Below are 25,380 nucleotides of genomic sequence, written 5' to 3'. Positions count from 1 at the left end.
CCTGCACAGAATCACTGGCAGAGCAATGTCACCTCATGGCCTTGCACACGGGCAGTGGCAGAGACCTGCCTGAGGTGCCACTTTCCCACTGCAGGAGCTCATACTCCCTGGGCACTTTCCCAGTTAAAGAACCTAGAATAGACAAAGAAAACCTGTATTCATCAACCCCTGCCTGTTCTTGCCTGCAAATCTTCTGTTTCTTTCACTATTGAACAATAAACTTCAGTTCTCTGCATCCATCTCCCAAAAAAGTAGGGGATAAGGTCTGATTTGAGGCATAGACCAGGCAGGTTTAGGAACTCTGTCCCACTGCAGACCCACCCCATGTCTACAGGTGGAAGAAATGCACCCTGAGCTGCCACTGCCATGCACCATCCCCTTAGGCAAGAATTCCTTGCAAGTTTTACACTGTGAACCACAAAATAAAAGGAAAAAATGAATTGCATCTCCAACAGCCATCACTGCAAAATAAATAAATAAATAAATAAATAAATAAATAAATAAACCTGACTACTCTCTATAGAGCAGTCCTGGTGACATTCACACCTGGGTTGCAGCAAACAGGAGACCTGAGGCCATCCCAGCACAGCCAGTGCTGCCTCGAGCATCCCACAGCTGGGAGCCCTCCCAGAGCTGCCCCGATCCCCAAGCACGCTCCAAAACAACACAACCCCTCCGACCTCCCCTACACACTAAGTACCAGCAAGGAGCAAACCACAGACCTGTCAGAGCGGCTCTCCAGGAGGCAGTTCAGATCCTGCTACATTCTCAGGCGTTGGGGAAGGAGCCCCGGTGCCTTGCTGCGTGTCGGCTGCTTGGAGAGAACTCAACAGAGAGCTCAGTCCCAGAGTCAGTGCAGTTAAGGGAGGGGAGGGAGGAAAGGAGGAAGGGGGAGAGGGACTGAGATTCCCCCACCTCCCTGCACCGCACAGCAGAGCAGCAGCCCGGACACGTGGCTCAATAAAGCGTGCACAGAAAACATGAGCCTGCATCTGCCAATCTCAGTGAACGGAGCAGAGAGCTTGTGTTAACTCCATGCTAAACCTCCGTCTAGGAAGCTGCTTGCTGATTTCCTAGAGTGCAGCGAGAAGCCATGCCTCCCGCCCACTGTCATGCTCCCAGGGATGAGCTCAAGTCCAGCCACATTCACATCCCATTAAGTATTTCTGAGAGCCCAGTGCCGGCGCTGAAGGCCAATTGTGTTGCTTTTGGATAGGGGAATTAAGCACATCTGGAGGCTCTGCGAGGCCAGGAGCTGATTCACGAGCTGGAGAGCAAGCAGTGCCTGCAGCCCTGACCTCTGGCTGCACACCCCTGGAGAGCCAAAGCTTCATCCAAAAGCTTTGTCCTCACTGTCACAAATGGGACAACCCATGTGGTGTTTCTCCTTCCAAGTGCAGACCAGATTTGCAGTTAAATCTGTGGCAACTGCTGGCATCGCCCTTACATGACAACAGTGAGCTTCAGCCAGTGTGCAGTGCTCACTCTTCAGGAAATAGGCACTTTTAGAAGCGTTGGAAGGAAGAAAATGGAAGTTTTTAAATACTTCTGCACAATAAACAAACATTAAGTACTTGGTTGAAGTTCTTCATAATCTATTAAATGCTTTAAAAGCATCAGAACATACAAACCAAAGGGTAACACAAAAAGAAAACACTAAAATCTTGTTGAAATGACACATCAAGCACGTGGGGAGACAGAATTGATACTGCCTTGTATTTAAATACCACAGATTGCCTCTCCTGTTCAGCAGTTGCTCAGATTTGTAGCAGTTTACTGCAAAACAAGAAGGTGGGAAAGGAAAGAGCACAGAATCTTCTGTGCTTTATTCGCTTTCTAGGAAATTCAAACCCAGAGCCACAGCTTGTGCTCTGTTTATGACAGAAAAATCATGAGAGCTGCTTCCAGTGGCTATGCTTGTGTTGTTCAGAATGCTGTCTGCTTTCACTTAGGACCTGGGTTATCAGTAAATCTTGCTTGGACCATGCTCTAGGAAGTCTGCACTCCAGCAGTGCTACTCCTCTGCTCCAGCATGAGGGAAGCACATCTCTATATGGAGAAATAAGGCAGCCCAGTGCCTCACACAGGGCTGGCACAACGTTTCCCAAGGAAGTCAGCTCCCATTTCAAGATGAATCAAAGTGACCAGAGCATCATGACAAGCAGAGTGCTCTGAGAACTGGAAAGCAAGAAACCTCCCCCCATCCCTGTTATTACCTGTTACTGTACATTCAGCTCAAAGTAGGCTGCATATGAGTGTCCCACGCTGCCTGCAAGTGAAGCCAGGGCTGTGACCACTGCCCTCAGAGCCTGTCCCAGTGCTGTCCAGCCTCTCATGCCCCAGTCTGTACACAGAACCATGGTTACTCCATCCCACCTGCAGAATCCTCACTTGCTCTTCCTTAACTTCCTGTGGTTGGTGGTTGCCAGCCCTCTCAATTTGTTAAGATCTCTCTGCAGGGCCTCTCTGCTTTTGGAAAAGTCAACAGCTCCTCCCAGTTTCCTGCTGTCTGCAAACTTATTTAGTATACCTTCAAGTCTTGTAGCTAAGACATTTATGAAAACATTAGAGATGACGTTGGTTAATTAATTTAAGCAATATTTGAAACTAAAGGCACAGAAAGAGCTACCCGAGAAATCTCACATTTCAAGAAACCCAGTTGGGAAGAATAACTAGCCCAAAGAGCAGCAGGGCTCTTAGACTTTACAAGGGAGCGTATACATCACTGCTGATGGCACAGCTTATGGAGCCATCTGGGAAGCACACTGAGCTCTTGGTAGACTGCACAGACAGCTCAGGGGAGCTCAGACATGCTCACTTGCTTGGTATCAAGCTTCTTGCTGCTCACCACCTGTCCTGCAGCCTGGCAGGGTGGCTGGCTTGCTCCAAGACTTGGTTTCATCATGTGCTGAACTCTCCCACCAGCATTAGAAAGGGGCAGCGAGAGCTGAAGATTTCAACATCATCAAAATCCAACACTTGTCCATTAGAACGTGTTTATTTGAAAACATGTTAAAATGCCTGACAAACATTTCAGAGTGAAAGGTCAAGCTTGGTCTCTCCCACAGTCCGTCCCTGCTTTGCAGTGTCCTGCTCTTGCCCGCAGTGGTGGGATGAGGATCCTCTGTTCATTCAATGGCTTCCATGACTTCCATGACGAGAGTCCGTGGTCCCGTCATGATGAGGCTGCTGATGGTCTGATAGTCCAGATGCAAAACATACATGCCATTTACTGAGAAAACAAACTGGCACACCTGCAGGGAGAGGAAGGGCTGGTTACCTCCAGCTGATGCCTTCACAGCAACTTCTGCTCAGGGCTGACTGCAGCTGAAGGCTGCACTGCAAATAATGTGCTGCAAAACCCTGCAAAGCCCAAAGCATTGCCACTCTATAAGCTACACTAATAATCACTGTGCTATAATCACTGTATCATAAAAAAGAGACCAAAGGGATTTAGTCTGAGCTAACAGAGAGGGAAGAGACTCATTTACGAGCAGTGGTTCATTTCACAGATGGAAATGAAGCACAATAATAACATTTAGCAATTTGGAAGCAAATTAGATTAGGTGAGGAGAAACAAACTGGGCTCTGGAGCAAATGAAATGAGTTCACACATCTCCTTCCAACCCTGCCTGAAGCAAACAAGTCGCACTCCGCCTCTGAAGAATCCCATTATTTCAAATATCCATGTGGCTGCAGGGTTGTGTCAGCTTGTGGAAACTGCTCACTCAGTGCTGTGCTTCTTACAGGGTAACTGAAACTACTGAAACTCCGTTTCTTTCATTCTCTCCTAAATCCAGGCCTGCAGCTCTATACACAGTACCCATTCACGCTCGGATGGCAGGTCTAAAGCGATGTGCAAGATCTCCCTTCCTCTTGCCTGAGCCAGGAATATTGGGCATTACCCAGGGAACCAAATCAAGGCATCAGACTGAGGTTATTCTGCTCTCCTGAACATATGAAAGAATACCATGCAGCACTGTGTTGTTAACAGCAGTCAAACACAACCTGTGCTCCATGCACTGATTCCACCTCCGCTGCAGGAGGTGGGGTTACCATGGAGGATGTGTTCAGCCTGAAAAGCTCCAGCAGGACACAAATCCTGCACCGTGCTACATCACCATGAGCAGAGTACCTTCATGCCTGCAGCAGCAGCAGGTCCTCCTGGGTCCACTGCCTGGATGTGGCATGGTCTGCCTCCTCGGACCACAAATCCCCAGCCCACAGCATCCCCCACTATCTGCAAGCAGAACAAAAGAGCTTAAAACAATACAGGGCTGGATACAGGAGATGCTGCAATTTGTACTGATGCTCATGATCATTTCCATCCTGCATGGGAGAGAAGACAAAAGGATCTTCATGCTTTGTTTCCAGTTGCGTTAGCAATAGTTCTTGTTATCCTGTAGTTTTCTCAGTCTCCCTGATGGGATGAGAGCATCCTTAGGCACCAGAAAACTTTCCATGGCAGTTAAACACTTCTGCCAGCTCCCTGCTTGGCAGCTGGGGACTAATTGCTCTTGCAAATATCAGTTTCAAGGACAGTCTCTGTCTCCCTCTCATTTATTCTGGATGGTGTCTCTCACAATATCCTTGACAATGACACATCCCTTCCACGCTCAGCCATGGGTACAGACTGATTGCATTCTTCCACTCTGTGTTTGTGGAAGGTTTTTGAATGGGTATCACCTGAAAATTCAGCACAAAGGAGTCTTGGCCCTCCTGGACTGTTCATTTCTCTGTCTGCAGGTGTGATTTATGCCAACACGAAGTTCAGCTCAGAGCATGCACCAGGAGCACACTGAGCATTCCCAAAACACAGGCACGCTGTGCCTTACTGCAGCATTTCCACGATGGGAGCGAGCACTCCTAACCTTTCCCACTCTGATCTCAGTGCTGCAGCCATACGATGTGACTAAAGGAGAAAAGGAATTCTCAAAGGACTTTGCACATTAGCCATATAAATAAATAACAGCAAGTGCACAGCAAAGCAGAAGGCAATGAGCCATGAAAGGCCCCAGCTGGCAGAGTTGAAGGGCAGGGCAAGAGCATTCAGGAGGAGAATGAGTGGTACGTCTTCATGCCACACCAACCACCTGCTTTCTTTTTTCTCATTCTTTCCCTCCAATTTCTGCAGCATAGTTAACTTGGGCAGCAGACCCAAACCCACTTGAGTCAAACCGGTATAGCAAGAGAGTCAGAAATAGCCAAGCACAACAGGATCCTCAGGGCAAGAACTGTCCTGGGACATTCACAGTCCCCACCTCAGGCAGGGCTGCCTTAATCTGGTCCTACAGCTCTAGAAATCACATGCAAAGCAACAGCCCCAAACTAAGGGGCTTATTCATGAAAGAATAAGGGGCTGATAATAAGGGAAGAGCAGCCCTTGAATGATCCCTCTTCAATTCTACTCCATCAGAAGCTGATGGAGCACATTAATATATCTTTTCTGCAACAGAAAATCTGAAGCTGAATAAAGCAGCACAAAGGTGACATCTCTGTGACACACAGGATGAATGTCAAAGTCTCAGCTGCCACAAGACCTGATTGCATTTTCTTCAGTTTGTGTAGAGCTGGGTGATACAAAAATTGGATCTTTCCTGTCCAGGAAACATTCTCTTTCCTGGATATCCCTTTGAGACACATTAAATTAAAGCAGAGGCCACAGCGGTCACGGCTGTTTTCAGCCACGAGGACATCTGAAGACATCGACCCACTGAGACATGCCACGAAGGAGCTGGGATGAGGTGACATGCAATCAAAGTTTCAATGCATAGAGGTCAGAGCAGAAGACAGAAAGTGATCAAAGAGTGACCAGAGAGCTCAGTGCCATCAGAGCAGTGACATGCTCACAGTGGTCACTTACAGTTAGTGTCTTCTTGACATAGGGGGCCCCAGGGGACAGGAGCTCTTCATTGGTGACAGGTCTCTTTAACACTAGGGCAGAAGGTGACAGATCTGAAGTTAGGGTTTCATACAATAAAGCACTTAAAAAGGCACTCCATGCCCAAGGGAACCGATGTGCCCCATGGAACAAAAATGACAGTGAAGGAGCCCAGACCTGATTTGGGGTTGCACTCAGCCACAGGAGGGAAAACCAAGGTGGGAGTAATGCTGAAATAGGGGTTGGAGTTTCCAGCGAGGGAAGTGATGCTGCTCCTCCGAACTGCTGAGACAACTTTGATCTCCTTGTTGGGTTGGACTGCAAAAATCAGAAATAACAGTTTCCCAAGGAAGAAACAAGACCAGTTTAATAAACTTCCCACACCAGCCTGACCCACATCTGGAGGATGTACCAAATACAGTGAGTTTAGGCAGAATAAAACTGGCCTTACAGAAGGACAAAAAGCTGAGCTGATGAGCTGTTTCCTGGGGTGGGGAACTGCAATAGACTGCCACCACACTGTGACATCCACCAGCCCACAAAACACGTGGTCACTTCATAGGATGCCTAGAGGAGCACCCTACAGTGTATGCTGGAGCTACACCTCGGCCCAGAGTTGCTCTGGCAACGTAAGCCTTGGTTTCACACCCCTCAAAAACACAGAGACAGTTACCAGAGAGAAAGCTGGTGTTGCCTGGCTCTGGGTTGAGCTTGCGGAGGCAGAAGGGGCTGTCAGGGCTCTCAGAAAGAGCACGGGAGGAGTTCTCGCTGAGCAGCTCGGTGAGACGTCGCCGCCGTCGGAAGTTGATCCAGAACTGGTAGAGGATGTCCATGTCAAGGAAGTGGTGTCTGTTGGAGACTGGAGGGAGAAGGGAGAGGCTGAGGGAGTGTGAAGGATGTGTAGTAAACATACCAAGAGACCTGGATGAATTCTGCATTGTATTTCTTTTTTTTTTTTTTTCTGACTGTTGGAGAACGCTCTGTGCAAGGAAGGAGGAACAGCAGGGCCACCTCTCCAGGAGATGCCATCTCCCATCAGTACAGCACCGAGCCCCAGGAGCTCAGAGGGCTCCCTGCCCCACGGATGGAAAACTGAAGTCCTGCACGTGGGTGTGATCTGCAGCCAAGCTGAGCACTGCACCCTCACAACCAGCCCTGGAAACTCAGGGTGGAGCCCAGGGCTTTGAAGGGCCGCAGAGCAACAGCTCAGATTGCAGCTCAAAGCCTCTGCGGGCGGTGGATTGCTGTGGTTTCAAAGGTCACCGGCTCCAAACATAGCACTAAAAGGCCCCGTTGCTATCTCCAAGTGGGCACTTGACCAGCACTTGTTGCATGCCATGAATGGGGATTTGTTCTTGGCATGACAGCTATGCTCATCGCTTGCTTCCCCTTCCTCTCACCGTGCTGAATGATCCCGTGTTCCAGCAGTGCCTGGCCCAGCTCCACTGCTTCCCTCCGGCTCTCTGCTTCTCCCTCCTGCACCAGCCACTCCACCATCTCGCTGCCCAGGAACGCCCGCTGGTACTTCACCGAGTTCTCCTCCCTCACCTTCAGGATGGAGCCCTCCATGCTCACCAGCCTGGCAGAGGTGGGACAGGTGCCCGTGATGCCACGCAGCCCGAAGCAATTGCAAGAAGAGCGGGCAAAGCCGAATCATCGCTGCCTGCGAGCGGTGGGAAGGGAGGGCGAGAGGCACAGCTGCATTTACAGGTTTGTAAATCTTCATCCCAACGGTGGAAGCAGATGCAGAGAAACCAGTCCGACTGCAACCTCAGCTAAAGGCTACAGGGGAAAGCTAAGCAAGCAACCAAATGCGTGCCTAAATAACAGCTGATCCACATAGATGGGAAAGGTGTGTGGCGGAAAGCTGCGTTCATTCTGCGGCGCGGCGGAGCTGAACGCAGTGCTTCCACGAGAGGGTGCAGCAGCCTCAGCTGTAAGAATCTCGACGCTCTCCCATCTGCTGCTGAGCAAAAGCAAAGTGAAAGCAAAGCAGAGGGCGCGGAGAAGCAGAAATCACACCTGTCCGAAGGACATCCCTGTGTATCCCTGGAGGTGTGCAAGGCCACAATGGATGGGGCCCTGGGCAGCCTGATCTGGTGTTTGATTTGGTGGTTAACAACCCTGCCCACAGCACAGGGTTGGAACTGGATGATCTTTGGGATTCTTTCAACCCAACAATTCTATGGATTGGGATCACACGGCAGAAAGGCCCCAATGGCCCTGAACCTGCTGGTTTTGCTGGGACACAACTCATAGCAGGGCTGGCACAAGTGATTGATGACCCCATCACCATTGCTGCTCTATCAGGGAGGGAAAAGCTCTGAGGATTGGTTCCCAAAGTTTTCGGGCCAATCAACTTTGCATTTCTGTAGAGTGGAGAGGCAGGCCACCAGGTCCCACAACCATCAGCACTTGTGCTGAAGCACAGTGTAGGTGACTCTGCTTGCTGGGTAACTTTGAGTTAGGAAGCTTGCTGGGGGTCTGTGGGAGTGCCCAACTGGTGGACTTCGAAGGGGAGCAGGTATGGAGAAGGCGCATCAAAGCATCCATTAGTTCAGAGCCCAGCTCCTCTACAAGCCCAGACTGTCCCGTGGCTGTGACACAGCTCAGGAAGCAGCATTTCCCAGGGCTAGAGCATACAGAATAGAAAGAGTCAAGCTTGCTGTGGTTCCAGCCGTGAAGCAGCACAGTGAGCACAGCTGGTAGACCTGGGGCCTCGGGAAGGGACTCACGCACTTCTCGTAAAGGCTCTGACCCCGCAGGAACACCTTCACGTCCTTGCTGAGGGGGAAGGTCCCATCGTCCTTGCGGAAGCGGTACAGCAGCTTGGCATCCTTGTAGTCCGAGTGCTCATCACAAACTGGAAGGGGGAGAGCAGAAGGTCAGAGCACACAGGACAGACAGAGGCACCGCAAGCACACTCCACTAAGATGTGCTTAGAGCTGCTGCTCAGCAGTGCGCTATCCTTAAGTTCTGCTGTGGGAGATGTGAAGTGTCTCTCTCTATGCCTCTCAAACCACACTGCTGAACCAGCATCTGAGCCCTCAGTCCCCAAATCAGGCCCGTGCAGCTCCTGGGAGAGGTCAGCCCTATGGGAGAGCCCTGGGGACAGCTTGACTTCAAGTCTACACTCTGACCCGGTCGCTAAATCGCTTCATTAGGATGGGAATGATTTGTTGGTTGTTTTTGTTCTTCCGCTTAAACACTAATGTAGAGGTTTAGACAAAAAGAAAACCAACAATTGTCACAACAAGCTTTCTTTTTTTTTCTTAGAAAGTTACTGCTATCCGTAAGCAGACCTGGAGAAGAGGGAAAACAGCCCTACATCACTGCCTCCAACACCACACCAACTGGTCTCCATCTGTGCCAAAACCACTTCTGAATTACGATGTGTAATGATGTAACAACAAACCTTTCCCTGCCATTTTGTGCCAGTTCTCTTGTATGGCAAACAGGCCTCAAGAGAGAGTTTTTCCTGCAGCTCGGTGCATCCAACTGGGATGAAAAGCCCCAGTTTGATATTCACCTTGGGGATGAGAGCAGTCTATAGAGGCACAGTTATTAAATGCCTGCAACATTCAGCAGGCAAATACTGGGGATACCATTTTGAGATGAACTTGGCTGGAAGAGACGTCTATACAACTCAAATCAAATGAGAACAAAATGAAATATCATAGTCCAGTTTTCCAATAAGTCAGCCTTGCAAATAGCATTTGAATAAAATTCAAAAGACATAAGATATTTCCTTTTTAAAAAGCTTTAACATTTGTTCTTCTGAGCACACAGGCAATGTTTCGTCCTCCCTTTGGTGACAAGCTCAGGGCTAAAATCTGTCAGTTCATAACTCCTCCTGAGTGGTTGTGCTGGTGGGAAACCAGGGCACCAAAGCCTGAGAGTCTCCAGGCAGAAGGGCAAGGTGATAATTTTAGAAGAGAAAGTTTGGATCCTCTTAACTGAAAGGTGCAGTGATTCAGATAGCATTGCATGGGGTGGTAGCTGGGAAATAATCACAAAGCCTTGCCAGACAGCACCTGTAAGAAACCAAAACATTTTACATGGAGACCAATTCCAATGCATTTCCAGCACGTAGCTGAGCAGCAGCTCTAAGCACATCTACCCCTTATAGCAGCACAGAGCATCTGCATGGAATAGTTACAGTCTTTCTGGATCCCAGTGGAGAGGAGGGCAAACAGTTTTGGCAGCCAATGGCAAGGCATTCAGCAGCCAGCCCTGTTTCTATAGGACCTACAACAACTAACAGCCCTACAGCAATCTGGAAAATCCACTTGTGTGTTCTGCAGGAGCAGGAGGGTCGTGCCCACGATAAGCAATCAAACCAGCACCATCAGCCACAGCCACACAGGGTTAGTCAGCTAATGGGCTTATTGGAAACTGTTGGCTGGAGAGATGGAAAAGTAATCAGTCTGAAGTGTTAATGGTTAACCGAGAACTCACTGCTTCAGAGCTATGCCTTTGTGATAAATCATTGCAGTGGAGCTGATTTTTATTCAAGGCAGCTTAATGCAAAGGGTATCAAACCCAGCAAGGAGCAGATGGCAACAGAGAGCGCTGCAATGGATGCAGGCAGCTTCTGCTGATCTCTGCAGAAGAGAGGGCAGAATTCTGTGACTGTCATCTGCTTCTGTCTCTTTGGCTCCATCCAGAATTGCCACCACATCCCTAAGACCTGAGCTCAGGTTTGCAAGAGGTCGCAGCCAAGGGTGGAAGCTCAGTCCCACTAAGGGCAGTGTAAAAACACTGTTTTATTCTTTTGGTAGCTAAAAAACCCCACAAAACCTAAAAACCAAAACCAAAAACATTTTGGCCCAAAAATCTAAGATCTGTTTGGAAAACCTGAAATATGATATATCTGAAGAAATCTTCACTGCAACTGAAAGCATCTCTATTAAAGCAGATGGAGAGGCACTGCCAAAGGCGAGGGCAGGGCAGGGGGAAGCAGCCCCAGCTGCATCTTCCCAAGTGCTTGGCTGAAGGCTGAACGCAGAGCCTAGCTGCAAGGATGTTCTATGCATGTTTCTGGGGAGCAACGTGAAGGCAAAAATGCAGTCAGTGCATGTGTAAGGGCTGGACCTCAGGGATTGCTCTGCAGCAAAAAAAAAAACCAAAGCCTGAGGAACAAAAAAAAAAAAGCCTTTGAAATGGCACCACACACCTCATTTCCAGGGTAGGTATTCCCACGGGATGGCTTTGGCTCTAGACTAACAGGCTTACTGCTTCGAGTGGTGTGGACTCCACACCTCTTTGTACCCCCCTAGTAAAAATGGGAAAGCTGAGAAATGCCCCAAAGCACTGCAGCTACACCTGGGGCCAGCCCCACACAGCCTGCCCATTACTCCCAGTTCCTCCAGGAGCCTTCACCCATGGAACATCATGGGGAAGGACCTGACTGTGCCTCTGCTGAGCACAAGCAGTGAGTAGACCTGCAGTCATCCCCAGGGGATGCAGAGAATGCCACACACCGTGGTGGATGATGTAGTGGTCCATCAGCTTCTGCATGAGGCGGATGCCCGTCTCTCGGTCTGGGGCTTCCTTGTGGTCAATCAACCAGTCCGTGAGCTCCTTTGCCACAAAGCAGTTGGGGTAAGTTCGGAGGTGGTAACGCCTGTCCTTAATGAGCTTCCCATCGTGCAGGCGAAGCCTGGAGAGAGAAATGAACACAGCAGGGGCATCTCAGTTCAATAGACCAGCCCAGCCTGAAGAATCCACTGATGGGTTGGGACTTCTGGAAAACACCCAGTGACTTAGAAGTTGTGTGAAACCTCTTCACTTTGACATACTGCATCAGTCCAACCCCAGGAGCCTCTTCACCATCTCCTCCCACTCCCATTGCGTGCACTTTGTAATTGTCAGCACCAGACTCACTTTGAGCCATACATGACTTCGTGCCCTAAACAAGCCTCTATATGGTGCACAGCAGCTAACCAAAGGGCCAGACCACAGGAAATAATAACTGTACATGCATCTGTCATCTCGCCATGGCTCTGTGCCTAGTTCTCCTTCCCCATGACTGTAGAAGCAGGAACAATGCTGCCCACAAAGACTGGATGAGAGCACTTGTCCCTTCCAACAGGGATGAATGCCAGGCAGATCTGTGCTCTCCTGTGTTCCTGTATTCACTAACCCACAGCACACGTGAACACGCTGATCCAGATCACACACATTTACTCAAGCTCACCCGGAGACAGAGCTGCCTTCAGCCCATCAGCATTCCTGACATTTCCTGGTTCAAACTGGGATAGACTGGGACAGAGTTGGGCAGAACTACAAGTGTCCTGTCCTGAACACCCTGATGTTTTGGCTCGTCTGCAGCTCTGATGGAAAGATAAATAGGAAGGAAGGCCGCTCAGGTGGGCACGGCTTTGGCTTTTCAATGGGCTTTTACAGCCAACGAAGCCACAGAGCACAGAGATCTTCTGTGTCCTGGCCAAAGCCAATGCAGCCTGGCAGGACACCTGACCGCGAGTCAAACTCCTGTCGTGTAGTCTTTGCTGTTCCCAGAAGGCCAACCCTGGAAAGTTCCCAGTGCATGCAGCAGACTCAGAGAGATGTTTAATTAATATCTTCTCTGTAACTCCTCCAGGACATTTCTGGTTCCCAATTATTCATTTCAGCTCACAGTTTTGCCCCAGGTCAGTATATTTTACAAAGGCATTAACCACAGCAGCACTTCTTTAATTCCTCAACTCCTTTTATTCTTCTTGAAGAAGTTCTGTGTACAGCACACCGTACATGGCATTGCCTGTTGGACATTAGCTTTAGGCATCATACAAGAGATAATAAACCTACTAAAATCTATTGGATGATAATGTATTATCCTCCAATATTGGATTAATAAATAGTAGGGTCTCAAAAGTGTTAAGATAATACCTTTGTTGGGTGAAAACATAGTAAGCAATGGCTGCAGTTAGAGTTGGGGCTACTTCAGGCCAACACAGTCCTTAGCAGGTGTAGGTTCAGACCTTCCTGGTAACTCCCAAGGAAACTTAGCAGGATTTGACAACAGAGAGACACACAAAGAAAACAGTGCAAATGACAAAACCAAACATGCCATGCAGAGCCATCTCCTAGTCCCCCCTTGACTGACCTCCTTCAAACACTGAGCTCTACATCAACGTTTTACTCTCTTTACCAGGAAGATTCATTCCCACAAATAACCAACAGTTATTCTGCACATTGATTTTACCTGAAGAGAACTGCTCACCCTACCACAGGCAGCTGCCTGCTGTTTTTACAGTTTTGATCTATTTTTCCTTCCATTATTTTATCATGCACCGTTCAATGCAATCATGCGTGGGCAGCAGTGACCACAAGCAGAGAGGCTCCTTCCCCCTAACTGGGACAGCATCCCCCATTGCCAGAAGAGACAAGCAGGCCTTTCCGATACGCTTTATTTCCTTAGGAATCAGCAAGTGGGATGCCACTTTAGAGGGATGTTTCTTGGAGATAGGAAATGCTTAAGCAAGAGTGCTCCGTTGCTGTTAGGGGTTTGCAGAAGTCTATCAGTACCATGTGTGTATATATTTATGCACACACACATCTTGACACTTAATGACACACAGGCCACAATCACACGAGGCATGAAAAGAAACTGGATGAAAAAATATTGTCTCCTCTGAGTACTTTTGTTGTTGGATTGCAGAAAACACAGATCTCGAAGGGAGAAAAATAAAAGTCAGAAAATAAGTACTGCTAAGATTAGGATCTTTATACATGTGTATTCTTATTTTGAAATCATCCTGTTGTGAACAGTGGTCAGGAAAGGGATTAAACAGTGCTTAACCATCTCTGGAGCAGCTGTGCCTCAGATTTTAGAAGGCAGCAGACACACAGCTCAGGAGCCCTGCACGTCACACTCACTTGCCTTACATTCACTGTTCACCATTAACTAAGAGGAGACAAATGGTGTCCTTCAGACCCAGAAGGGCACAACACCAACTGTGTCTTTGAATAGCTCTCTGACACCCCCATAAACCACTCTATAACTGTGTCAGGACAACAAAGCCAGTGAAACGATGACTATATCGTAATCACACTTCCACATTAAAAAAAAAGTTAAGGAAGCACGTGTAATGCAATACTATGACTTTTCTACATGCCAAAACCTTTCCCATGTACATATTACTTCCTCAAAAGGACAAAAGATAAAAAATAAAATGCTTGCTGGCACAATCAGCTGTTATGAAACACTCCTTGCCTGGCAAACCAGCTCTCTGCTAGCACATGCTCTTGCTTTGGATGGGCTGCACTGGGGAACCAACTTGTTTCATTGTCAAGGTCACTAAGAAGACATGCTCATTCATCCTGCTTAACCTTGTTGAAAGGCAACAGCTTCCTCGTGTTGGAAAAGGGGCTGGGTTTCCTGCATGGCAGCTGGACCTTGGAGCCTCCCAAAATGGTGGAGCTCTCAAGGACATGAACTCAAGGCTGCGTTCCCACGGCGATTAGATACAAATGGATGACCCTGGAGGTACATCATCCAAATGATCTTTTGCTATCTTTAGAAGAAGATTAAAAAAATAAATAAAAAACTGAGTGCTCAGTAAAAGGCAGCAACAGTCACAAGAGCACCTCTGCAAAATAGTCCTGGAGATGAACATTGATACAAAACAGCTGCTACAAAACTCAGCTCGCTGCTCTCCCATGTCTACGAGAGCACAAAGGCATTGGGAAGGGGAGAGCCCTGGACACACGAGGCAGCCCACCCAAAGCAACACACAGATGTCCTATTTTCCCCTTTCTATTTATGAAGCACAAACAGGAAAACTGAATTTATATCTCAAAAAACAGTTCCAGCAAGAACAACTCTACCTCCCAGTCCTCTCTGTCACCACTGAAAGAGACAGCAGGGCAGTAGGCTTCCCAAGGCCATTCTGACCATGCAGTGTGATCTTCTGAACGTCAGCCCAGAGAAGTTCCCCAGGGACCACTACATTGGGTACCCACAATTCCAGACAGGGTACACATTCAACCTGCACCTCAAAGTGAGCCCAAAGCATCAGCCTTCACACTCTTCTTAACAGCGTTACAACCTCAGCATCCAAATAGAGCACCACTTCACAAAGTTCTGGGCAGCAGTTGGAAGCACAGTTTTGTTCTTTGTAGGAAAAAAATTTCTTTCCCTCCTTTTCTTTCTTTTTTTTTTTTTCCAGGACATGAGTTTACCAAACATATTTCCTTTCTCGGAGTGATAAATGCAGCTTAGCAAAGTTAGTGGTGAACATCTGGTTCACCTGACAGTGCTGAGTCCCCAAATTGTACCCAAGGACCTGCCTGCACTTGAGAAACCTGGGTTAGAGAAGAGCACGAATTCCAAGTGCAGAAGCTGCTCCAGAACACTTCTGTGCAGATCAGCCATTTGCTGCACTTTGAAGTGACTAATTGAGCCCCTCTTACAGAATGCCACCCAGGAACACCCAACACCCAGTAAAACTGGGGCGACTTTCCTGCCAGACTTTACAACTGAAACAAAACAAAACAAAAATGACAGCAGAAGATGCAAGGAATGCCTGACACAGCAGCCCTGCAAACACAGCGATGACTATAGTGGAAATTAATATTTCCATCTTTCTGGGGAGAGGCTCGAGACCCAAACTCCCCTCCCACTGATTTCTTTGGGATTTATTTGTTCCTGGCCATCCCCAAGAAGCATTTCCTCACCCTTCACTTGCGCAGCTATTTCTGGCTGGGAAATGAGTCCTGACACTGAACAGACTTAGTGCTGTGGCCAAAACAAACCGAGAGGGATTTGCAAACTTGCTGGCAAGCCAAAGAACCATAAAGACGGAGCAAAGGTTTGTTTGGCTGGATACAATAGCAAGGAGGAGGCAGGGCAGGAAGCAGAGAACAGGGAAAATGAATGGTTGAGATTTTCTGTAGATGCAGGAGTCGATCAAGGCTTGCAGAGTGTGTGTGGGAGAAGGCTACATGGCTGCCCTACAGAGCACCTTGATTCCTTGTCCTTGGGCAAGCAGAGAAGCACAGTGCATTCGGTCCTGCTCAATCCTTCCCCCAGACAAGGTCGTCCAGCTCCCTGCTTCTATTTCCCCATCACTACTGACCCAACCAACCTTGGGAAGGTTCACGTCACTGCCTTCTCCCTAACTGTCAGGCTGAAGAGTCCTCAAAGCAGTGCCAAGGGACTCCAAAACTCAGCACACTGCTCAGCCATCCCTAATTCCCTTTTCAGTTGGCCAAGCTCAGTGGGACCCAGCTCTCCACCTTCCTCCCAAGCAGCGATTCACAGCCTTTCCATGCTAAAAATTAACTCCTGCTTCAGCCCAAAGCAGAAGGATGCAGCTGATCTGTGCCACACCACCAGCAAAAAATTGCATGCCTCCATCCCTGAGCACTCCCGGGCTTTTTGCTGACATTCCAACCCATCACCTGCAAAGCACAGGTGAAGAGCAATGCAGCCGTGCTGCATGAAGGCCACCTGCTTCTCTTTAACACAGAGCAGGAGTGCTTGGAGAGCAGCTCTGGGGCGTGAAGCAGCTGAGGCCGCCCAGCTCTGCTCCTCACAGTACTGTGTTTGCAAAACAGCACGAGTTTGCCAGCGCTGTGCTCCTGGGTGCAGCAGCCCCAGCTCTTTGCTGGAGGCCACATTGTTACCCTTGCCATTCACCCTTTGCACTTTTAACACATGGCTCAGTTATTTCACTTTCTCTCTGATTACCTGGCCCCTTCCCTTGGCCAAGCTATAAACATCATTTTAAGCCTCAGTCACTCTGGATGAGTACAACACGGGAAGTACAAATATGAACATTCCTGCCCTGCCCATGGCATGGAAAAAGCTGTAACTTTGCATCTCCTGCACCCAATGACTGAAACAAAGCAACCCACCCTTAGATCTGCTGCTGCTCTTCCCTGTAAGAAAGTTGAGCTCAGTTTCTAAGCCTCACTTACAAGGTGACTTGAGAATGATGTGGAGGTTTGATGCAGCCCATCCCCAGCAGCAGCTCTTCCATTCACCACCAAACAGATTTAATTCCAGGAGCCAGGAGAGCAACAATTCAGAAAGACAGCAGAGATGGGGCTGACCATAACTGCACAACTAAACGGCAGCCACCTTGGCTACAGGCTGTTTTTCAATATGCAGCCATAATATTTAGCTGGAAATTATCAGTCCTTGATATGATGCAGATAAATAAAGCTGAGGTTGATGTGACTCACTGAGGCTGGACAACATCATGACACAGAGCTAACTTTGGGGATCCAGTGCTAGCAAACACAGGCTCTGGGATCTTTATGTTACTCGAGGATGTACATCCTAGTTCCCACCCACATTTCATAACACAGCAGAATGGCTCAAGATACAAAGTGCTCGAGAGCTGGAAAAGCCTTCAGCCACACATCTAGAAGCAGTTCTGATATTCTGACCCCATACACACACACGTTCTCAGCCACATAGGTTTTGTTGCACAGCAGAGTGCATCTCTGCCTTCATAAGGAAGCTTAGAAGCTGTGTGAGAACCAGGACCACCAAACAGCAGCAGTACCCAAAGGCAGCTTCCAAAATAAAGACTCTTTGCGTTGCCCTGCTTCGGGCATGTGGCACCATGGGACACCTCCACAGGGTTGTCCCCATCCCTGCTCCAGGCTCTGGGATGGGAGCACGTCGGGGAAGTCCTTGCTCAAGGACCAAGCTTGGAAGCCGTGCTAGCGCAGATCCCAGGAGCAGACCCCAGGCTCAGCCCTACCTCAGCTGCTCTCCGGCGATCATCACCTCCGCTCGGTAGTGCTGCTCCGTGGCTCTCTTCTTCAGCGCTCCGCTCAGCGGCTCCATGCCGGGCTGCGGGCGGCTGCGGGCAGGGGGCACCGCGCAGCCCATGGGGGGCGGGCGGGGGGATGCCCGCGGGGCAGCGGCCGGGATGGATGCGGGAAGGCTGCCGGGTCCCTCTCCCCGCCCCTCCGAGACCGGAGGAGGAGCCTTGGCCCCAGTCCGCCGCCGGTTTGCTGCTGCCCCGCGATGCGGCGGAGGGCAGGGAGCTGTGGCTGCGGTGCGTGCTTTGGTTTGCGGCAGGATGGACAAAGCCAAGCAGCAGCAGTCCCTTCCCTGCGTTGCACCTTTCCTATAGTTGGTTCGAGATAGGGCATTCATCAGCTTATCTCACCGCTGCTGCTGGAGTGGGGCCAGAGGAGGGCATGGGGATGCTCAGAGGGCTGCAGCAGCTCTGCTATGAAGACAGACTGAGAGCCACTAGTGTTTAGCTTGGAGAAGGCCCTGGGAGGACCTCACTGAGGCTTTTCAGTATTCAAAAGGTGCTTGTAAACAGGAGGATAGTGACTTTTTACATGGGTAGATAGTGATAAGGCAAGGGGGAATGGCTGAGAAGTCTCCAAGGTCCCTTCCAACCCAACTATTCTGTGATTCTGTAAATAGAAGAGCTGGCACTGACCTGCCAGGACTGTACCCAGACCAAGCTGTTTGTCTGTGTGATGCTCCTGGCTTTGTCCATTACACCTGCCCCAGGCACTGATTCCTGCCTCAGCTCCCACAGCCGTTTCCATTACTTGAGATATTCCTCTGCAGACCTTGCAGTGATAACACTGAGTAAAGAAATAAGCAGAGGAACTGGGATATGGAAGTGGTTCATTACAGCTATCACTGCCATTAGATGAATGTGCAATTGCATTTCCATTAGTTAGACCCAGAGTGCAAGCTGCTGGCTGGGAAAGAGAGCATAACTCAGAAACGGAGAAGAGTTAGGAAAGGAAAGGAAATTGTATCAGCTAAAGACACTCCAACTCAAAACTTAATAAAGCATCAGTAAATTCTGCCCACCCCCCTTTCCTTTAGGAAACACAGCAGCAGTGTCCACGTCCAACCAGCACATGTAGCCCTCCCAGGCTCACATTCCCCCCACACACCAAAACACTGCTGAAACAAACAAGCTTAGGTTAGCACTGCAAAAAGCACAGCATGCAGCAGGGGCTGAAATCAAAGGGAGAACTGTATGGCTCCTGCTTGGAAACAGCAACGAGATGGCACGTGGGACTGCATGGTCCTGAATGAGCTCAGTGCCCCAGAACATCACTCACTGCCTGCAGCCATAGGTAGGGCCACCAACCCTGGAGGTGCTCCAGAGCCATGGAGATGTGGCACTGAGCGATGTGGTGGGCTGGAGTTGGACTTGGGGATCTTAGAGGTCTTTTCCAATCTCAGTGATTCTGTGATCTCCACCTGTCCAAGCAGACAGAAAAAAAGGCAGAGGAAGATGCCTCTGCTCATAGAGGTGGGGGTAGAGTGAGGAAGGAAGATCTGACACAGGGTGCAGGCGCCTGCAGCTGTGCTCCCCCAGCTCTGTGCTGACCAAGGAGCAGAGCAAGCCCCATCCACAGCACTCCTGTCCAAGGCAAACAGCAGCAGCCAGGGCTGCACCAACAACGCTGCTTCTATCCCAGCTCTCCCAGGCATCCCCTCTCCCATGTGCCGGGAACAGAGGCTGCCCTTGTGCAAGCTCAGCCCACAGCCTGGTGCCATACTGCCAGCGTGCAAATAGCTGGGCCTGGAGGAGCAGCTGCTGCCCCTTAGCACAGCTGTGTGAGTGTCACATCCTTGATTTCACAGCCCCAAGGGTCACCAGCTCAGGAGGAGTGGGATGTTAAACTCATTGTGTTTATCCCCATTTTGATTCAGTTTAGCAAAAAAAGGGATTTACAGCCAATAGGTCAGATGGGGGCAGAGAGGTTTGGGCAGCTTTCTGCTGGTGGAACATGAGCCCGTTGGTCAACAGTTTCTCATTACGCAGTTATAAATCTAAGCTGGTGATTTCATGTCACCCAGTGTCCTTCGTTTGGGTCCAGAAAACAAATGAGGATATGTTAGGGCAAAAGATAGTGCCTCTTTCCAATGTAAAGACTGCTAACTGCAAGAAAGACATCAAGGCTCTGGAGCATATCCAGACAAGGGCAGCCAAGCTGGTGAGAGGTTTGCAGCACAGCATTATTAGGAACGGATGAGGGAGCTGAGGTTGTTCAGTCTGCAGAAGAGGAGGCTCAGGGGAGACCTTATTGCTCTCTATAATTACCTGAGGGAATATTGTAGTGAGGTGGGGTCGGCCCCTTCTCTCGTGTAACTGTGATAGGACGAAAGGGAATGGCTCTAAGTTGTGCCAGGGGAAGTTCAGACTTGATGTTAGGAAATCTTCTCCAAAAGAGTGGTCAGGTGCTGGAATGGACTGCCCAGGGAGGTGGTGGAGTCACCGACCCTGGAGGTATTCAAGGAACATTTAGACACTGTTCTGAGGAACATTTAGTGAGAACTAAATGATTGGTGACAGGGGGATGTTGGACTGGATGATCCTGTAGGTCTTTTCCAACCTCAGTGGTTCTATGATTAGGATTCCATAAAGAAAGGAAAAACAATCTGCCTGGCTTCAAAATAGCCAATGGAGGGATATTTGTTTCCTTTAATGTCTGAAACAATTGCAGCTGAGGGTTCTCCAAAAAGCACAAAGAATTGAACCCTACCTCGCCAATAAGAGAATAAGCAATAAAATCCAACCAACCAACCACCAAAACCAAGAAAGCAAGTTTTTACCAACCAGCATAACAAACTGATGAACATTTTCATTAAAAGTGAAAGCAACAAGCCAAAACGTGCACAAAACCACCCAAATTAAAGCACAGAGCAACTGAAAAACCACTCTTTCGCAGCACAACATGGAACCTGCATCATCTCTGCTTCCCCATTCCTCACCAGCTACTGGAAGGGACATTAAAACTTTCACCAGCCCTTAACTTTCAGCCTCTGGCAGTGAGTACAAGGCTTCAGAGCAGGTCTGACAGGTTTGGCTGCCCCGTTCACCTATGGGAGAGGCCGTCACAGCCGCGTGAATCTGAACATCTGAACACCGTAATAGGGACACGAACCCACCTGGTCCCTCCTGGGGGTCAGAAGGATGCACGCCGTAAGTTCAAGGTGGGACAGGATGGGAGTGCGGATAAGCGAGCAGATGCGTGAGCAGAACTGACCGTCACTCCGCGCACCGCTGCTCAGCTCATCCTTAGAGCCAGGTTCCTCCTGCAGCCAGGCACAGGGACGCAATCCCCTCTAGAGGAAGGAAGGAGAAGTGAGGCCTCCCCGCAGCATCCCTCTGTCCTGCGCCGGGCTGTCAGAGCAGCTGAGACCTTTGCACTTTGTGATCCATGCCCAACGCAGAGATGCACTGCAGTGAGTGCAACGAGTTGAAGTCTCACCCGTGGTTTTGGGTTCAGGCTTTCTATTCTTGCCTGCACCAGGTTGGGTGGTGAAGTCCTGGCGAGGAGGACTGAATCTGCCTGCCATTCAAGTGCAGTGCAGTGCACCCAGGTACAGGCAGCTGCAGGGGTCAGCAGGAAACCCGTGAGCAACGTTAAAGGGGCAAGTCCATTTGGAAGCACAAGCTCACGTGCAATAAGCACAGGTTGCTGTCAAGGAGTGAATTTCTATTTCAGTATTGATGAGCACATCCCGTGTACATCCTGGCACACTGATTTACATGTGTATCAGACACAGCAGGAGTACAGAAAATGTTGTACATACAAGAGCAATTGGGCTCACACAGTCACAGCCAAATTACTGGAGGCGACTCGAGCAATCCCGCTGCTCTCAAGCAGCAGCACTTCATTCAGGAGTGGGCCAGTTTTACCTGTAGTTTTACCCTGGAGTGACACGCTCCAGCCTTCCCACATCTCCTGGCAGGAGCTGTATTTATTTACCTGCTGCAACATTCTGCAGCCTCAGCAGAGCTGAGCAGCTCTCCGAGGGAGCACAACTTGGCAGCGCTTAAAGGGAAAGATGGGGGTGGGAGGGTTGCAAATTGCAGGGAGCCGATAGCACTGCAGTTCCCTGCTCGAGCAGCAGCTGTGATAATGAGGTACGTGGTTCAATCCATCACCTAAACAGTGCTCAGAGGACGTGACCTTTTCTTCCCCTGCATTGCTGATGGGACACAGCTTCCTGCACAGTGCGAGCAGCTTTGGGTTTTACTGCTTTCAATTGGGACAGCTCAGCTCCACTTCTCTTTATGCAGGACTTCTGGCTTTCACCCACCAGTCCTATCCTGCTCGCAGCTCTGCATCCCACACACACAGAGTGCTGTGGCAGGAACAGACCCAGCACATCACTGGGGTGTAACCCAACGCCCACTTTTCTGGGGGAAAGTCAATGCAATTACTCCCACAAGTCAGCAGGATTGAATCCCACTGCCATTTACATAAAGCTCAGGGCAGGCACAAAGCACGGAGCACTGCTGTGTGGCCAATGGAGGGCACTGGAATCTGAATGCAAAGCATTGCCAACAGCTAAAGGATGCGTGAGGAACCTGCCTGCTTGGGAAGACACTTACAAAAATTACTTCTTCTCCTGAAGTGTGTTTGTAGGCAAGCTGTTAAAATAGCACACTCAGAAGTACGTGCAACCACTTCAGTTGGTATTTTGTAGTTCACTTTAAAACGAAGAGGCCAACAATGCTGCTATCGACTATTCCTAACACAACAAGTTCTTAAATTGGGATTGGAAGTGACTGTGAAGCTCCTACAGCACAGAATGGGACGATCACACACTGACACAGTACTTTGCTCATTTCTTAACCACAAAGTGCCCTATTCTGAGCTCACTCTGTGCTGCTAACTACACTGAGAGCTGCTACATTCAAAAGCCACGTAGTGACACCCATGCAAACTGATGACTTTTCCCCAGGGTTTCCAAAAGTAATGGAAGTTTCCTGAAAAAAGGGCTTCACACCACTCTGCTCCATAGCAGTCTGCTTTATTAGAATGGTCTTTAAAAGATGACACTGCAGTTCAAGTCTGGTATCACTCTACAGAACAATGAATAGCGTTCACTGAAATTGCCATTCCTGTGAACTTCACATGAAACACATCAGGAAAATTAAAGATACAGCATTCCATACTGACCAGGTTTCTGCTGGCCTCAAAATGAAGAAGGGCTCTACAATTAGAGATCACTGTGAACCGTGACAGGTGAACTCGTAACGATGCACATCATTGTGCTCCTTGATTTCTCTTTAAGCCACTGATGGCTCAGTGCTGCCTTGAGAGCACTACTGGAATTTAGAATTGCCAAAGTAGGGCGAGAACTGAAAGACCTCGGCTGGTCAGCAGCTCTTTTCAAGGAAGACCACTGTATCTTTAAATGCATCCTGGATTAAACAAGAAACATTTTACCTACGCTTGGTAAATTATTGCACAGATCATTACACTCATAAATACATGATGAACCCACGGAATGTTACATGTCTGGCCAGGAAAACAAAAGCAGCATTATCCTTCAGGTCTCAGCCACCAGGAAGAGCTGGCCAAGCACTACTTGAAAACATAGTGATTATTAGGAGGCACCAAAACAAAGTGAAATGTTTTGAAGTAATCCCTAACCCTTAGGATTAGCCTCACTTACTGGCTGGGAAGTCTCTTTTGGCAAGCAGCACTCAGTTTGAATGTAATGTTTCTCTGATTTCAGGTTACCTGTAGGAATCCAAGTGCTCTGTGTTTTCCAAAGCTAAAGCCCTACAAAGGAATAAGACAGCTTGAAAGGTGAGGAAGCTGCTATCCACCATGACAATGTCTGGTTGTTCCAGCAGCAATTTTGCCCACTGCGCTCTCTCCTGGCAGTTTGCTTGTATGACTTAGAACTGTTAATAACCCGTGTGGGACTGAAAGCAAAGTGAAGTTCACCTAACAGAAAGGCTCATAATCAGGAGGGGAAAAAAAAAAAAGAAGGAAAAAGAGGAATTGAGGAAAGGAGGGGAGATGTTAATACACATTCCCTCTATGCACAGTAACTTCAAACAGCTTCTGAACCATATACTCTCAAACAAAAAGTCCAATAAAACAGGAGCTGTGCAGCAGGAGGTGCCCTCATTTCATCCCCTCCTTTGGAAGAAATGATGATCCGTTCAGATTCAGAAAGGTCACTAAAAAATACCAATCCATCCACCAAACCAAAGCCAACTAGCACATGAGATTTGTGGTTGCTGCTCCACTTTTTGCCGTGATGTTGGCGTTCAGTTTCTTCCAGTAACACCTTTCTGGGTGCTGTACCATAGAAGATACTGCTTTGTTGTTATCTGCTGAACTGGAAGAACAATCAATGCCCAAAAGCCTTAGTGGGGCTCTGGCTATTTACTTTAGCATAGAAGATAAAGTCTCAAAAATCCAGAACTAAAACCAGAAAAGCAAATGAAAGGCTCATACCAATCATAGCTACAAGTGAGATATAAATAAACCAGTTTTCTCCTGGGCAAAACACACAGCTGAGAATGTATGCAGACATGTCACAGCACTGCTGACTGAACGGACTGAAATAAAGCTCACCCTGCTGTCAGCTACTTCAGGAGCTTTATGAAAAGAAACCATACTAAAATTGTCCAGAGGCTGAATCAGCTTCACATCACTCCAGACAGACACCAGCAGTCAGGCAATGCAACCCAGAGGATGCATTTTGCAGCCACCACTGCAATACATCCCAAGGACTGACCATCAGTCTGAGACCCAGCAGCACTCCTTCACACATGCTGCAGTGTGCAGCCCTCGAGGATGTGCATCACAGCTACACACTGCACCACAGACAGGTGACAAGCAGGCAACAGAGGTATATGCATATAGACAGAGTTCTGTTTGACATGCAACTACGTGATAACAAAGGTGGATTGGAATAGGAGAACAAGTAAAACAAAATCCTACAGGCAAGGCTGTAACCATCTGCCAGTGGCACCAGCAGCAGTGCTGCAAATCAGGATCAATCCTGCCTCGACTGTTCCCCAAGGGGGAAGCAGGCACAGCTCAGCCTGGACCTGGGTGCTGAGCAGCACCACATGCTGCATGAGCTTCAGAGCATTGCCTCAGCAGAAGCGAAGGGGGGAAAAAAAGAAAGAAGAAATGCAACTGTTGCAGGACAGGGCTAGAGAAAGCTAGGAAAATATTTTGTTCATTATCTGAAAGATCATGCTAGTAAAAATACAGAATCAGGCCACAGATAGCTGTGCAGTACTTGCAAAGATTGTAAGCCTTTAATATCTGCTATGTTTCAGAGTGATTTGTAGGCCCCTTCCTCTTTTCCCTTTCTTTTTTAGCTGCTGACTACAGTCTGGAAAAACTGTGATGAGTTTTTTTCCTCCTTGATGAGGGAAAAAGAAAAACAGAACATCATTTGAGGTAAATTCAGCAACTTGGGCCCATTAATTGCTCAAACAATAAACTACTTTTAAAAATAAAAGGCTTTTTGGGTATGGATTAAGATCTTCAGGGTCCACTGTAAAGAAGTCCATGCTGCTGCCAAAGCAGACTACATAATGATGTCATGAATTAAAGTCTGATTATTTTCAGGCAGCACACATTTATGTTCCACCCCCAAAAATACAAACACCTTGACTGTTAAAAGATCACAGGTCTTCTGTATACATTATGGTTTGTGTCAAAATTGAGACAGAACTGAATCATCTATCCCATCCCTTAATGCTGACACAAGGGGTTCC

At 48.6% G+C, this 25,380-nt stretch overlaps 2 protein-coding genes across 3 annotated transcripts in view; both read right to left on the bottom strand.

The window, feature by feature from the left end:
* The window catches only part of COL20A1 (collagen type XX alpha 1 chain), a 44,673-nt gene extending 43,887 nt beyond the window's left edge, over window positions 1-786 (bottom strand). Inside the window, exon 1 of the mRNA XM_065754305.1 lies at window positions 723-786. The gene's annotated coding sequence lies outside the window, so the exon portion shown is untranslated. The remainder of the gene's footprint in view (window positions 1-722) is intronic.
* Window positions 787-2,979: 2,193 nt separating this feature from the next.
* On the bottom strand, window positions 2,980-17,822 carry LOC136060041 (DEP domain-containing mTOR-interacting protein-like). Of its 2 annotated transcripts, none has more exons than XM_065754301.1 (9): window positions 17,602-17,818; window positions 11,365-11,543; window positions 8,621-8,744; window positions 7,282-7,460; window positions 6,555-6,740; window positions 6,059-6,199; window positions 5,864-5,934; window positions 4,136-4,240; window positions 2,980-3,254 (listed from the first exon to the last, which is right to left on the bottom strand). In XM_065754301.1, the coding sequence occupies exons 1-9, from the start codon at window positions 17,730-17,732 to the stop codon at window positions 3,129-3,131; spliced, it is 1,242 nt and encodes a 413-aa protein (XP_065610373.1). In that variant the 5' UTR covers window positions 17,733-17,818; the 3' UTR covers window positions 2,980-3,128. The 2 variants fall into 2 exon arrangements, with proteins under 2 accessions (XP_065610373.1, XP_065610374.1); XM_065754302.1 differs by having other exon boundaries at window positions 3,167-3,254; window positions 4,136-4,236; window positions 17,602-17,822.
* Window positions 17,823-25,380: the final 7,558 nt, after the last annotated feature.

The sequence above is a fragment of the Cyrtonyx montezumae genome, unplaced genomic scaffold, assembly GCF_038088225.1.
Source record: "Cyrtonyx montezumae isolate F1298 unplaced genomic scaffold, pur_monq_1.0 scaffold_9, whole genome shotgun sequence".
Lineage (NCBI taxonomy): Eukaryota > Metazoa > Chordata > Aves > Galliformes > Odontophoridae > Cyrtonyx > Cyrtonyx montezumae.
The sequence above is the reverse complement of the archived record's forward strand: the minus strand, read 5'-3'. Positions and strand labels throughout refer to the sequence as shown.

Coding starts and splice junctions, on each gene's coding strand:
- LOC136060041 (XM_065754301.1), bottom strand. CDS start 17,732: ATGGGCTGCGCGGTGCCCCCTGCCCGCAGCCGCCCGCAGCCCGGCATG. Junction 7,461..8,620: donor GGTCAGAGCCTTTACGAGAA/GTGCGTGAGTCC, acceptor CACCTCTGCCAG/GCTGGTGAGCATGGAGGGCT. Junction 6,741..7,281: donor ACACGGGATCATTCAGCACG/GTGAGAGGAAGG, acceptor TTCTCCCTCCAG/TCTCCAACAGACACCACTTC.